General features: G+C 39.8%; 1 protein-coding gene and 1 pseudogene across 1 annotated transcript; both read right to left on the minus strand.

Annotated features, from left to right (window-relative positions):
* Positions 1 to 1639: 1639 nt before the first annotated feature.
* Positions 1640 to 2630, minus strand: LOC104719463 (E3 ubiquitin-protein ligase SINA-like 7 pseudogene; annotated as a pseudogene).
* A 138-nt stretch (positions 2631 to 2768) lies between these two features.
* On the minus strand, positions 2769 to 14625 carry LOC147937181 (uncharacterized). Its single transcript, XM_087468700.1, has 8 exons — positions 14463 to 14625; positions 13677 to 13706; positions 13517 to 13595; positions 13270 to 13394; positions 13033 to 13183; positions 12832 to 12921; positions 12695 to 12760; positions 2769 to 3506 (listed from the first exon to the last, which is right to left on the minus strand). Exons 1-5 carry the CDS (start codon positions 14623 to 14625, stop codon positions 13167 to 13169), a joined length of 414 nt encoding a protein of 137 aa, XP_087324826.1. The 3' UTR covers positions 2769 to 3506; positions 12695 to 12760; positions 12832 to 12921; positions 13033 to 13166.
* Between the last annotated feature and the right edge of the window lie 247 nt (positions 14626 to 14872).

Below are 14872 nucleotides of genomic sequence, written 5' to 3' on the forward strand. Positions count from 1 at the left end.
TATGTGAAATGGGAAAATCACATTTTAAACCTTCAAAGTGTCACTGAGTAGCACTTTAAACATTGAGATTATTTCACTAACACTATAAACCTTTAAAATAATTTTACTAACACTTTAAACCTTAAAACTAACTTTCATGTTTTTACCACCATTAAAGATGATGAAACAGTAATATCTGTCAACATGAAATAGTTAAACTATGCTAGTTTGTTTTAAATACTCATTTAATTATTTATTACGACTGATAAAAAATTTAAAAAACAAAAACAAACAAATAAAATGCATCAAAGAAAAAAAATGAAGAATCAGAGGTAAGGTTAAAACATTTGACAAATGTAAAACTGAAGACGACAACATATTTAGAAGATTCATTATTTTCAATGAGAAGTCAATCGGTTTGAATCAGAATCCAGTGGAGATGCATTTTTTTTTTTGGTAAAACAGAGGGAGTTAGACTCCCAATTTTATTAATGAATCAAGACTTAAATACTAACATGTCTCGAAATTGCATGCCCAACAGAATTCTGCAACACAATTGCCGCAACACTCGAATGAAGATGCATTTATTAAAAGGATTAATAATGTGAACACTAACATGTAAAAGTTTTTTCTAGAATGAATATGAATGCACATTTATATATATATATATATATATATTTTATATATAAAAACTAAAACTAATTAAATTTTAAATTAAACCACCATAGTTTAACTATTTTGCGTTGACGTATATTATGATTCTGCTATTTTTTATAGCAGTACAAACATGAAAGTCAGTTTCAAGATTTAAAGTGTTAGTAAAATCATTTTAAAGGTTTAAAGTGTTAGTAAAATCATTTTAAAGGTTTATAGTGTTAGTGAAATTCTCTCGAGGTTTAAAGTGCTACTCAGTGACACTCCGAAGGTTTAAAATGTGATTTTCCCTATGTAAAATTAGAGGTGGACGTACGGTTTTCTGATTTGGTTCGCTTCATTTTTTGGGGTTTTCAGTTTTCAGGTTTTAAAAAGAAAAGAAAACCAAATATAAATCAACTATATGAAAATTTAGTTCGTTTTTTTTTTGGTAATTCCTTTTTGGTTATCTTTATAAAATTGAGTTCAAATTAATAATTATTACACAAGAAAGTAGCTCAACTAATGACAAAAAATTAACAAGATTTCTTAAAAGATTTCTATCACCAAATATTATTTGATCAAACCTTGTACTGGGAAACTAATAAAGATAAAGTTATAAAAGTTTTATACTACATTGTAGTCAAGCACATCGGTTATAAAAGTTTTATATATATTTATGCATAGATAAACTGAACAAGAAAAAAAGATTTGTCAGTTTGGTCCATGCATAAATATATCATGGAATTTTTGATTGAGAATTGTTTTGTTGGTTGATTCCACAAAATTGTCCATCATCACACTAACAAAACGTCCATCATCACACTAAATGCAAAACCAAACGAGTTACAACTTATAACAAAAGCTTTAATCGAGTTACAACCCTATCATCGGGTCTAATCTGAAACCTTGCTAAGTCAAGACATTGACTAATCTTAGTTCATCATGTCAAAACTTTTAACTACAATGACAACAAAAACAATAATTAATAAAGGGACCTTCTTCTATATCCCCAACTTTGTTATTTTTAGTTCAACTTCCGGATGCATAATTCTATATCCAACCAGTCACCACGCAAGAAATGGTTCGGGATGAACATGAAATTCTGTTGGGGGACATGAAAACTCACTTCGAGAATCCTCTTCATATTTGGTGATCCATAAGTCAAAGTGTGTCCATCGTCCACATTGTAGGAAACATGATATGAGTACTCTCCCACTTCTGGAGTAGATGGTGCAATGCAGCTTACAGTTAAATACACACCACACGGTTCCCTGAAACACTGCACTGCAAACAGTAGCCTCTTGACGTCTTCCTTTTCGATTTTCATCGTGCCGCTGATGTTTATAAGGCTGGTAAAGGAAACGCCACAACTGAAGGAATCAAGCCTGAATCCTTTCGAGTGAGTAAGAGCATAGTGATTGTAGAGATCCTTGTATGGGCCAGTATAATTGCAGTCTTGTTCAGGGCATGAGCATGGAGAGAAGTTGCATTCTTTCTCATGATTTGATTCTTTCCCATAAGAGGAACTCTCGGTGCAACCAAAGATGGAGTTTGGGCATGGGAAAGAAACTGATTTAACAACTTTCTCCATTGCTCTGCAACGACTGTGACCAATAGGCAAAGCACAAGCAGGGCACTTATTTTTCAGTTTAGGACAGCAAGAAGAGCAAGCTATATGTCCATTATCACACTGAAATAGCAAACCAATGAGTTCCGGTTAACCCTTGCAATGTGTACTAACATTAGTATATGAGAGAACATAATGTAACAAATATGATTCATTAATGTTTTAAACTTCGTGATATATACTCCTTGTCTTCCTAAATTCTAAACATATTTTCAAGAACTAACAATTTGTTTACTAAAAAAAAAAACATAACTTTCGAAAGTTCAATAAAATCCCCAAAAATCGTCAAAATAAAAAAAGCTAGGGATACTCAAACCTGGAAGATAGGAACCGTCAATGCTTCGTAGCAAATAGGACAATCAAGAATATCAAGATCCATCAGCATCATCTCCGAGCGTCTCTTTGCTTCATCACCGGAAGATAACGTCCGACGTGTTCTCTTTTCCAAGAGAATGTTGTGAGATCATTCCCTGCGCTCGGAGCTCCCATCATGTCAGCGGCTCTAAGAAATCAAAACCGGAGAGAAACCCTAATACGTCTTTATTTCACAAGTGTTAATATTATTTCCTATTATATATCGCAGTCAGTCTAATATTTTTTTTTTTGGTAAGACAAAGGGAGAAACCTCCCTGAAAAGAAAAAAGAAAAATTACAAACAAATCCATCTGGCAATGGCATCCCCTCTCGCATCCTTCATCGAAACAGAAAGAAGATCCTCCAGCCAAGTATCAAACAATTGGAAGTCTGATGGATGAGTAAAAGCATAGTTTGTTAACCCGCCTGCAAGACGATTAGCTTCACGATACACATGTGTAACCCGGACTGACCAGTCCTTTAAAAGGAAGTCATAGCACAATTGTACTAGGAATGACAAGGGATGAGAATCCAAAATCCCTGTCTTTAATAACCCAACTACCAATTCTGAATCTATCTCCAGCTCCACATGAGTGATCTGTCGCTCCCATGCGAGATAGAGACCATAATAAACCCCCATAGCTCTGCCAATGCGGCCGTACAGTAACCTATGTTCAACGCAAACCCATGGATCCATCGTCCCTCACTATCACGAATTACCCCACCAGCCGCTGCAGAGCCTGGATTACCCCGTGAGGCACCATCCGTGTTCAGTTTAAACCAGTTCTCCCTAGGTGGAACCCATGAGATCTGCCTCTCTACCCTTACCCGTTCATTCGATAACACTTGACAAGCCAAGTTTGCACGATGAACTTCCTTTGCCATATCCTTCACAAACTGAACCCTGTCCCTACATTTTCCCACCACACCAAACACATTACCACACCTCCATTTTCATGCCCACCATACACAAATACCGAACAGGATAGCCCACGGAACATCAAACCGAACTGACACATCCCCTAAGTTCCCTGACACCCACTCTAACAACACAGTCAGTCTAATATCAATATCAATATATTATTATTTGTTTTTAGACGGGTATTGAATGTGATTATGTAAGATTTTTTTTTTATTAAACTTTGGTGATTTTAAAATATTTTGGAATACAAAAAAGAAACTATTTGTTAATAAAAGACACGACTACTTTTCATTTTTTAAAAAATAATATGTTTTTATTATATTTAGTTTGTTTTGTTTGATTAATTTTGTTTGGATTGTTAATTATTAGAAGAATAATAAGGGAATTAAATACATAAATATGTAATTTATAAGCTATTGTCTCATTAAGTCACAATATTACCAATGTTTTAATTCTTTTACAAAATTTTAGTTAAATTACCTGATTTAATATTTCTCATATTCTAATATTAGTAGTATTGGCCAAATAATTAAATGAAGAAAACCTGTGTTTCAAGACCGAATTAATAATATTTTATATTTATATTAATGTTAATTCAAACCATCATGTATATATAGATTGTCAGTTTCTAAATAAAATATATACTGAATTAAATGTATGTCCTCTTGCTAAAGTTAAATATTTGTGAATATTGGTTTTCTAATCATTCTAAAATTGAATTTTCGGTTTAGGAAATTTATTAATGTTAATGTAACGCCCGCGAACCAAACTTCGTGTTTTGGGGGTGGGTGTCGATCGACACTCATGGTGGTGTCGGTCGACACCACTTATTCTGGTTCGACCAGATCGATTTAATATCGATTTGAACCGGTTTGGTTTATGAAACACCATTGGACCGGGTAATATAAGGGAATTGTCGACCAGAAGGGTTTTGGAGTTTTATTTTGTCTGCCGCTTTGTGGTTTTTAAGAAAAATACAGAGAGAAAGGAGAGAAACTGTTCTTGAGGTTTTAGAGAGAGATTTGTGAGATTTCTTGGCTGTTCTTGAGAGATTTGGAGCTAGGAAGGATCTAGAGGTTTGCTAGGAGGGTTGGATTCGTTGATTTTGGTCTGAATCTTCCTGCTAAGAGGTGAGTGCATGACCATGACTAATCTAAGCCCTTGATTTCCTTGTTCTTGTTTGTTTGTTGTTGTTTTGTGTGTTTTCTTGCTGGGGATTGGATTATACAGGTTCCTAATGATGTTTCCGGCATGGGTTTTGAGTATTAAATGATTTGGAGGAGATTGGGAAGCCAGATTCGACTCTCGGCTTCGCGCGGATCGCAGTTGCAGGTGGAGTGTCGATCGACACTACTTGGTGTCGGTCGACACCAGCAAAATGGGCATCGATCGACACTGTGGGGTAGTGTCGGTCGACACCTCCCTTCCAGTGAGACGATGTTCGTTTTCCTGGTTTGTGTGCTTTGTTTGTTGATTGTTTGGAACATTGGATTCATTGTTGCTTGTGTGTATAGCCCAGTAGATGGGAGGATTGCCTCACTGAGTATTTATCAAATAGTCATGCATCTCAATTTGTTTTTGTGGTGTAGGTAAAGGCAAAGTGTGATCGTGAGTTGTGATGTTTGGGATTGCATGTCTTGATTGATTATGTGAGTTAGTAAATTGTGTGTGGCATGGAGTCCTAGAAAATCCTCTTCGAGCCTTCAATGAGATTCCACGGTGAGTTATTGTTATGTTTTTTGTGTGGTTTTGATTTGTTCTATGCTTGTTAGCCTCTGTTCTTGGAACATCAGTGGTTAAAGGTGTTTGAGTTGCTGGTCGTGGACGTGGGCGTTGTCGTGGCCGTGGTCGGGCGAGTTCTCGAGGCGAGTGAGTGTGTGGTCCAGAGTTCCACGAGGAGGTATGTTAGAGGGTCGCAAGCGTATCAGGAGGGACCAGAGAGGGTTTCAGCCGGTGAGTGTGCCGGATGTGCTGGGAACCCAGGTGTGGGGTTGCAGCTGGTGAAGCCCAGGGTCGAGATGATCGCTTGGCGGATCTGTTGACGTGCTGTTGGAGCGGTGACCGTGAGGGGTACCAGTGCAGGCTCCAGTTGTACCGCATGTGGCGTGGTGCAGCCGAGGGCTGAGGAGGTTGAGGATTTTTCCATCTTATGTTAGGAGGATGGAGAAGTTGTAGATGACTGGTGCGAGATGCTTTGCGAGAGTTGTTGAGCCTAGAGAGGGGGATAAGTGGACATATGTTTTTGGAGCAGATATTTTGCTGTTTGGTGGTTAATCCAGTTGGATGTTAGAAGTTGAGTGGGCAGGTGTAACATTTCAATGTTATACTCGGACCATAGGAGGTACTTTTGGTCAGAAGATGTTTATAGTCGTTAATGATTGTTGCTCCTGAAGGGATGGTGGTTTTCCCAAAATACCGATAGCTCGAGGGGCTGTGGGCTCCGAGAGGGGCAGAGGGGATGATGTTCTCCTGAGGGGATGATTATTTCCTGTGATACCGAGATCTTGAAGATTATGGTCCAAGAGTGAGATGGTATAACTCGAAGACGGTGGTCTGAGAGTGAGATCAGTATGACTCGAAAGTTGCAACCTAAGGGTGGAAAGTTGGAAGCAGGCAATACCTAGGACATGAGTATAAACAAACCGATTGAATGTAGACCTCGAGGGATTGACGGTGGTTTAATCTCAGGTTTTAGATGTGTTGACCAATGGGCCAGGATTTTATTGACCAGAGCGATTATGAATTTGTGGCTGTTGTGCCAGGATTATGAGGTCGGTGGTGCTGGTTTGAGCCGGGAAAGGCATGTTTTCCAGATACATAAGTTCACGAGAAGCCTTCATGGTAGGATAATCTAATCGTTGCGACGATGTTGGATTACGTTCATTGGAGATGGACAAGGTTACTAGATTCAAGGTTTTGGTAAGCTTGCTGTGGGAAATAAGGCAAGTGGTTTGAGTTGGCAGCTTGCAAAGCATTTGATGCGGTGAATCAGAATGTGCGAAACGTATGGTACTTGTTTGTTTATTACGCTCGTATTGATGATTTGCTGTGGAGAATTGCTAAGCGAACAACTAACTTTCTAATAAGCTATCTTGTGGAAGTTTCCCTAAGAGGCAAGTTACTAGAGGTTTTTGGATGGACAAGAGGTGTGGATATGTGGGTGGTGGTGCGTTGATGTCAGCATATTTGATTATTAGTCTAGTAGAGCTGAGGAATAAAATTGGGGATTCTTACGTCTTATCACTTTACCGTGGGGAGCATCGGTGTTGTTCGTCAAGTAAAAGGACGTGGTATGGGTATGAGTTTGTGGCGATACCGTTTGGGTTGACTAGCGCACCAGCTGCGTTTATGAGATTGATGAACAGCGAGTTTCAGGAGTTTCTGGACGTGTCTGTCATCATTTTCATCGACGACATCTTGGTTTATTCTACGAGTCCTGAAGAGCATGCAATGCATTTGAGGGCAGTTCTGGAGAAGCTGCGGGAGCAGAAGTTGTTTGCTAAGTTGAGCATGTGTAGTTTCTGGCAGCGTGAGATGGGTTTTTCTGGGTCACATTGTGTCTGCAGATGGTGTTTCTGTAGATCCGGAGAAGATTCAGGCTATCAGGGATTGGCCTAGACCGCAGAATGCCACGGAGATCAGGAGTTTTCTCGGGTTGGCAGGGTATTACAAGAGATTTTTTCAGGGGTTTGCGGACAGAGCACGTCCTATGACTAAGTTGACGGGGAAGGATGTTCCTTTTGTCTGGTCACAGGAGTGTGAGGAGGGATTTGCAAGCCTGAAGGAGATGTTGACTACTGCACCGGTGTTGGCTTTGCCTGAGCAGGGAGAACCCTATGTGATTTATACAGATGCATACAGAGTTGGTCTGGGGTGTGTGTTGATGTAGCATGGGAAGGTGATTGCCTATGCTTCGCGGCAGTTGTGGAAGCATGAGGACAACTATCCTACTCATGACTTGGAGATGGGTGCTGTAGTTTTTGCCCTGAAGATTTGGAGATCTTATCTTTATGGTGCAAAAGTACAGGTGTTTACAAATCATAAGAGCCTGAAGTATATATTCACTCAGTCCGAGCTGAACTTAAGGCAGAGGCGGTGGATGGAGCTGGTGGCGGATTTTGATCTTGAGATAGCCTATCATCCCGGTAAGGCTAACTTGGTTACAGATGCTTTGAGTCGGAAGCGGGCGGCTTCGGCTCAGGAGTGATCAGTGCATTGATATGGATTCTCTGGTAGGAGAGATCAGTGCATTGAGTTTGTGTGCGGTTTCTCAGAAGCCGTTAGGTTTGGTTGCAGCTGATAGAGCAGATTTGTTGAGCAGAGTGTGGTTGGCTCAGGAGTTGGATTTGGGGCTGGTGAATGGCTCAAGGGATGTTGACTCAGAGTATCAGGTTTCGGCTAATGGTACTATTCTAGTGCATGGGTGGATCTGTGTGCCCAAGGATAAGGAGTTGGGGTAGGAGATTCTGAGAGAGGCTCATGCTAGCATGTTCTCTATTCATCCAGAAGCGACTAAGATGTACCGAGATCTCAAGCGGTACTATCACTGGGTCGGGATGAAGAAGGATGTGGCTAGTTGGGTTGCGAGGTGCGATGTGTGTCAGCTAGTGAAGGCTGAGCATCAGGTACCTGGTGGTTTGCTGAAGAGTCTTCCCATTCCAGAGTGGAAGTGGGATATGATTACTATGGACTTCGTGGTGGGTTTGCCAGTGTCCAAGACATTTGATGCTATTTGGGTCATTATGGACCGGTTGACTAAGTCAGCACATTTTCTTGCCATTAAGAAAACTGATGGAGCAGCAGTCTTGGCTAAGAAGTATGTGAAGGAGATAGTCAGGTTGCATGGGGTGCCAGCGAGCATAGTGTCTGATAGGGATTCCAAGTTCACTTCGGTGTTCTGGAAGGCATTTCAGGCAGAGATGGGCACCAAGGTGCATATGAGTACAACTTATCATCCCCAGACAGATAGACAGTCAGAGAGGACGATCCAGACGTTGGAGGATTTGCTAAGGATGTGTGTGTTGGATTGGGGTGGCCATTGGGCAGATCATTTGAGCTTGGTAGAGTTTGCTTATAACAACAGTTACTAGGCGAGTATTGGCATGGCTCCTTATGAGACTTTGTATGGGAGGCCGTGTCGTACACTGTTATGCTGGACTCAGGTGGGGGAGAGGAGCATGTACGGGGCAGATTTTGTTCAGAAGACTTCGGAGAAGATTCGGGTTCTCAAGCTGAACATGAAGGAAGCTCAGGATCGGCAGAGGAGTTATGCCGATAGGAGGAGGAGAGGTCTTGAGTTTCAGATTGGATATAGAGTGGACCTCAAGATGTTCATGTTGCGGGGACCGAACAGGTCATTGACTGACACTAAGTTGAGTCCGAGGTATATGGGTCCGTTCAGAGTGATTGAGCGAGTTGGACCAGTGGCATATAAACTGGAGTTATCTGAGGTTATGCGAGCATTCCATAAGGTTTTCCGTGTGTCTATGTTGCGGAAGTGTCTCCGTGAGGATGATCAGTTGTTGGCTAAGATTCCTGAGGATCTTCAGCCTAACATGACTTCGGAAGAAGAAGATTCCTTTGATGAGAGTCCTTTGGGACTGTGATGGTGTTGAGGAGCAGACTTGGGAGCCTGAGGCGAGGATGAAGGCAATGTTTAAGAAGTGGTATGAGAAGCAAGCCGCGACTTGAGCTTGCCTAGCCTGGTCCCGTCTGTAATCCGTTGCTGGAGCGGGAATGGAGTATTCCAGCCCATCTCTGTTGTTTACTTTGTCGCTTGGAATGGTTGGTTGTGCGACTAAGTAACAAGATGAGGTGGTATTTGGGGTACAAAGTTTCCGCAAGGCAGTGTTTTGGAGGACAGTTTTCTGAATTAGAAGCTTCTATAAGTGGAAAGCTTCCAGAAGTGGTAAGTGTTAAAAATGGAAAGTTTTATGTGAGTTAGAATTTGTCCATTTTTGGTGGCGGAGAGCCTGGGAGAGGGCTTGTGTGGCCTTTGTGGCGGGCTGTTTAGCCGTTGTGTGGCCTTTGTGGCGGGCTGTTTAGCCATTGTGTGGCCTTCGTGGCGGGCTGTTTAGCCATTGTGTGGCCTTTGTGGCGGGCTGTTTAGCCATTGTGTGGCCTTCGTGGCGGGCTGTTTATCCATTGTGTGGCCTTCGTGGCGGGCTGTTTAGCCATTGTGTGGACTTCGTGGCGGGCTGTTTAGCCAGAGTGCCTGTTGAGGCGGTCCTATTTAGGACATTTGTTTGGCCTTCGTGGCGGCCTGTGGGGCAGTGAGATGATCCTTGTGTGGTCATGAGGTATTCCAGTGAGGGGATATGTGGTTGGTAGGACATTGTGTTGTCTTATGCGAGCCACGGGAAGGGAACCTGGTTAGGGATAGGACTCAGACGTGTTCAGAATTGTTTGCTCGCGACTCTTGGGGGACTTTGGTTCTCCTAGTACCGTCATATTCCAAGACTTTGTGGCTTGGGAGTGTGGTTGGTATATCGACTTCGGATGACGATCCGAAGGCGCGCTGTAGGGTGACGACCCGAGAAACGAATATTGGATTTCTCCTTATACATTATGGCATGCGGGTTTAGGCCCGATGAGGAGCCAACATTATGGCATGTAGACTTAGGTCTGATGAGGAGCCAACAAAAACTCAAGGTTTAGGTCTATGAGTAAAGGAAAGTCCAAAAGTCGAGAGCAAATAACGCCTGGAGCGTGAGTCTATCACCTGGAGGTGACCTTTCGTATGTCGGTCGGAGGAGTGCGGGCTGTGGAGTCGGTAGCACATGAGTCCTTGGTGAGTGTTGTTCGAGATTCAAGGACGAATCTATTTTGGTGGGGGAGAATTGTAACGCCCGCGAACCAAACTTAGCGTTTTGGGGGTGGGTGTCGATTGACACTCATGGTGGTGTCGCTCGACACCACTTATTCTGGTTCGACCAGATCGATTTAATTTTCGATTTGAACCGGTTTGGTTAAGGAAAAACCATTGGACCGGGTTATATAAGGGAATTGTTTACCAGAAGGGTTTTGGAGTTTTATTTTGTCTGCCGCTTTGTGGTTTTTAAGAAAAATACAAAGAGAAAGGAGAGAAACTGTTCTTGAGGTTTTAGAGAGATATTTGTGAGATTTCTTGGCTGTTCTTGAGAGATTTGGAGCTAGGAAGGATCTAGAGGCTTGCTAGGAGGGTTGGATTCGTTGCTTTTGGTCTGAATCTTCCTGCAAAGAGGTGAGTGCATGACCATGGCTAATTTAAGCCCTTGATTTCCTTGTTCTTGCTTGTTTGTTGTTGTTTTGTGTGTTTTCCTGCTGGGGATTCGATTATACAGGTTCATAATGATGTTTCCGGCATGGGTTTTGAGTATTGGATGATTTGGAGGAGATTGGGAAGCCATATTCGACTCTCGGCTTCGTACGGATCGCAGTTGCAGGTGGAGTGTCGATCGACACCAGCAAAATGGGCATCGATCGAAACTGTGGGGTAGTGTCGGTCGACAATAGGCTGGTGTCGGTCGACACCAAGCCAGTGTCGGTCGACACCTCCCTTCCAGTGAGACGATGTTCGTTTTCCTGGTTTGTGTGTTTTGTTTGTCTATTGTTTGGAACATTGAATTCATTGTTGCTTGTGTGTATAACACAGTAGATGGGAGGATTGCCTCACTGAGTATTTATCAAATACTCATGCATCTCAATTTGTGTTTGTGGTGCAGGTAAAGGCAAAGTGTGATTGTGGAATCAAGGCAATGAAGAGGAAGATGTTCTAGGGACTCGATTGGATGTTGTCTGGCATTGCTAGGTTGCTAGAGTTGGGTCATTAGAAACATTGCTAGGTTGCCGGTTCTATGTTTTCTTGTTGTTTGGTATTTGGATATTGTTATAATTATGATATTGGTTTATTATTGGTTATTTATTGGTATTGGTTATTCCGCTGTTCGTTGTGATTGTGGTTAGGTGACTAGTGGGTATTGGACCATTTGTTGTAGTTTATTATTATTATTATTATTATTATTATTATTATTATTATTATTATTATTATTATTATTATTATTATTATTATTATTATTATTATTATTACTATTTATTATTTATTATTAAAAAAAATAAAAACGGGTCAGGTCGTTTCAGTTAATATAATTATGGAGATTATAATTTTTTTTTGACAAATCTGTTGTATATCATTTAAATTTGAGAGATTCTAGCATCCATAAAAATAGTTTTTGAGATTTAATGGGTTAAAACTTTAATGGATAGAGTTGTTTTTGGAAAAATCATAATGTATATATGTTGTTAAGATTTTTTGGCAATAAATGTAACAAATGTTGGTCAATTTAAAAAAGTTTAGTATTTGAATTTCTCTGCAATGTTATTTATAGAATTGTTTTAGGGGTTAATGTTGTAAAAAAATTAAATAAGTAAAATCAAAAGGGCATAATAATATAGATGTTACTAACATATCAAAGGCTCTCTTATCCTATTATATAAAGTGTGATCTCGACATCTCATTTACTCTATAAAATAAACACATACTCTCTTATCCTAGTACTCTCCAAAATAATCTACATAAAGGACAATTATTATGTGTAAAATTATTATCATGACACCTTAAATTCCAAATAATAAGGTTGAATTAAAAGGAAAATGAATCGTAGTGTTTCTTTCTTGTTGAGTGCTAAGAAGATTCATAACATGGAGAAATTAAATGGTAGTTTTGAATCCATACTCTTATCACCAAAGAAAGAGAGAGAAATAAGAAATGCAAGGTGTGTACAGAAATAAAGAGATGAAATCTATATCTAAGAAATAAAACACTAATACATAATTTCTTATTTAAAAACTGTTGTAATTTTAAATAATATATATTACTTTTAATTAATTTTTGAAACTATTAGAGATTGATTTTGATAGAACCAATTATGAAGAAAACATATTTTATATGGAACCTACATAACAGGTTCAATGTCTCTCAAGTAATAATCAATCTCACTTACTTTTTTCTAAACCAAAAATTTTAATATTTTTTCTTATTTTTAGTGGTGAGAGACTCAATGAGAGAGCCGTACTGCACATGCTTTTAGAGTAAGCATGACCAAGCAAATTTCAACCAAAACACAATTAGATTATCCTAAACCCAAAACAGGCATCTTCAAACGTGTGACAACAAACATAAAAATATCAGAATGTACCTGGATTTTATGCTTGCTCCATAATCTGGATGATCCATGAACTCAGCCCACAACCGTCTTTGAATCCTGGCAGAAGTGGTGAACATCTTCAACTAGTTGCAAGTAAGAAGAGAACAAAAAAAGGTTAGGGTATTTACCTTGACTTCTGGATTGGCTGCCTGTGATATGTGTATCTTCAATGGCCAGAATAGAGAACATCTCAACTACACAACAATGTCTCGTCTCAGCTACACAACATAGAACATAAAAAAAAAAAACAAATAAATGTTAATCTTAGAAAACTACATAACAGAGATCAAACCGAAAAAAAAAATAAGGAACAAAGTTGGAAGACAAACCGTGGAGGAGAAAGAGAGAAGCTGGATTGCTCTTTGAGATTGGCTTTTTGAGTTTAGCTTTGCGAGAAGCCTACTTCATCGAGTCCACAAATCAACAGAACAAACATTAACTTGCCTCTTTCTGTTATGTATTTTCACAACCAAGATGCACCTACAAGAAAGAGACATCCCAAAACAGATTATACATCATCGGACAATCTATAAGATAAGTAAAACAGACAAACAAACCAAACAGACCTTGGTAGGCATGACTCTCATCAAACAGATCAGTGGCAGCTACGAATGGCTTCCAGGAATGACTCTCATTAAACATCACAACTCCGAAAGCAATCTTTGGTTTCACCAAATACCATAGGTCTCGTCTAAGATAGACAACATAGAACATCACAAAGAATACAAATACAAATAAATCTTACCAAAATCAGCTAACATAGATCAAAGGAAAAAAAAAGAAAAAAAAAAGAAGCAAAGTTGGAAGGCAAACCGTGGACGAGAGAGAAAGAGAGAAGCATACACAATCTCTCTGGCTTCATACAGACATACACCTCTTGATGAGAGAGAACCTGCAAAACAAAACCTAAACCTCATATTCTTTTTGCATGAACCTAGACAACCCCTATCAGGATTGAATAATGAAAAAAAACCTTGCCTCTCGCCGGTGCACCTCGCCGTCCCTTATCGCACTCGGAGATCGAAAAAATGTGTATTATATTTAATCAACACCCAACCAGAATTTGACACGTACTTTGTCTTCAAGGTTGCTTCCAATTCTCGTTTGAGAACGATACTAAGCTTAGTGGGCCATTTTTTTGTTTTTGTTTATTTTTGGCCCATAAATGGTTTGAGCAACCCTATTAGAAATCTCACTGGACATGCTCTTAGAACTTCAATAGATATGCATAAAACATTTGTCCTTTTTTTATTGCTTTGGTTCTTTCGAAAAAAATTAACAATATAATCAAGTTTTCATGTTGCGACTGACTTATAATTATTTTATTTGATGGTTGGTTTAATTAGGCTGATTACATGTTCGTTTGGTGGCTCACTTGCCACTTTGGATACATCATTCCATGTCATTATTCCATGTCATGATCATCAAAGGAAATATGAAACGTCTTTTTTCGACTCTTGTTCTTCACCTTGTTCAAAAGTAAAGGATTTACATGTTCTTCAACTTTTTCTTCACATCAACAGAGATATCCATAACTTCATTTTCCTCATTCTTCTTCATTTTCGTTCATGGATCCAGTTCCGGTAATTGGGTAAAGAAATTTAACATTGCAGCTAAAGAGCATATGGGTGTGTTTCATATATCCCTGTGCGATCCTAAGTTTAAGAGCAGTTATTTGGTTAATGAATATGCTGATTAAATCATGCCTCTAGATACGGCACTCTCTGTCCTCAAATTGCAACTAACAAACCGTGCTTACCTGATTTTACTAAAGAGTTTACCGTTGAAACTGACGCTTCTGGAGCTGGGATAGGAGCCGTTCTGTCACAAGAGAGAAGAGAGACGTCACTACCATTCATAAGCCAAGCTTTCTCTTCACAAGGGAGCATTAAGTTAGTGTATGAGAGGAAATTACTGGCCATATTAAAAGCAGTCACCAAGTGGAAGCACTACCTTATTGGTCGTAAATTTGTCATCAAGACAGATCAAAGGAGCTTAAGGCATCTTCAGGAGCAGAAAGCCATTTCAACCGTGCAGTAGCAGTAGGCTGCCAATCTCATTAGTTTGAATTACCGAGTACAAACCGGGTGTGGAGAATAGAGTAGCTTATGCACTGTCAAGGAGGCCCCCTAATGAAACCTTGTGTCAGCTCACATTGGTGGCACCCTT

The sequence above is a fragment of the Camelina sativa genome, chromosome 10 (genome assembly GCF_030686135.1).
Source record: "Camelina sativa cultivar CO46 ecotype springtype chromosome 10, ASM3068613v1".
In the NCBI taxonomy this organism is placed as follows: Eukaryota; Viridiplantae; Streptophyta; class Magnoliopsida; order Brassicales; family Brassicaceae; genus Camelina; species Camelina sativa.

Coding starts and splice junctions, on each gene's coding strand:
- LOC147937181 (XM_087468700.1), bottom strand. CDS start 14,625: ATGGCCAGTAATTTCCTCTCATACACTAACTTAATGCTCCCTTGTGAA. Junction 13,596..13,676: donor GTGCACCGGCGAGAGGCAAG/GTTTTTTTTCAT, acceptor TTTGTTTTGCAG/GTTCTCTCTCATCAAGAGGT. Junction 13,395..13,516: donor CTCTTTCTCTCTCGTCCACG/GTTTGCCTTCCA, acceptor TGTCTATCTTAG/ACGAGACCTATGGTATTTGG.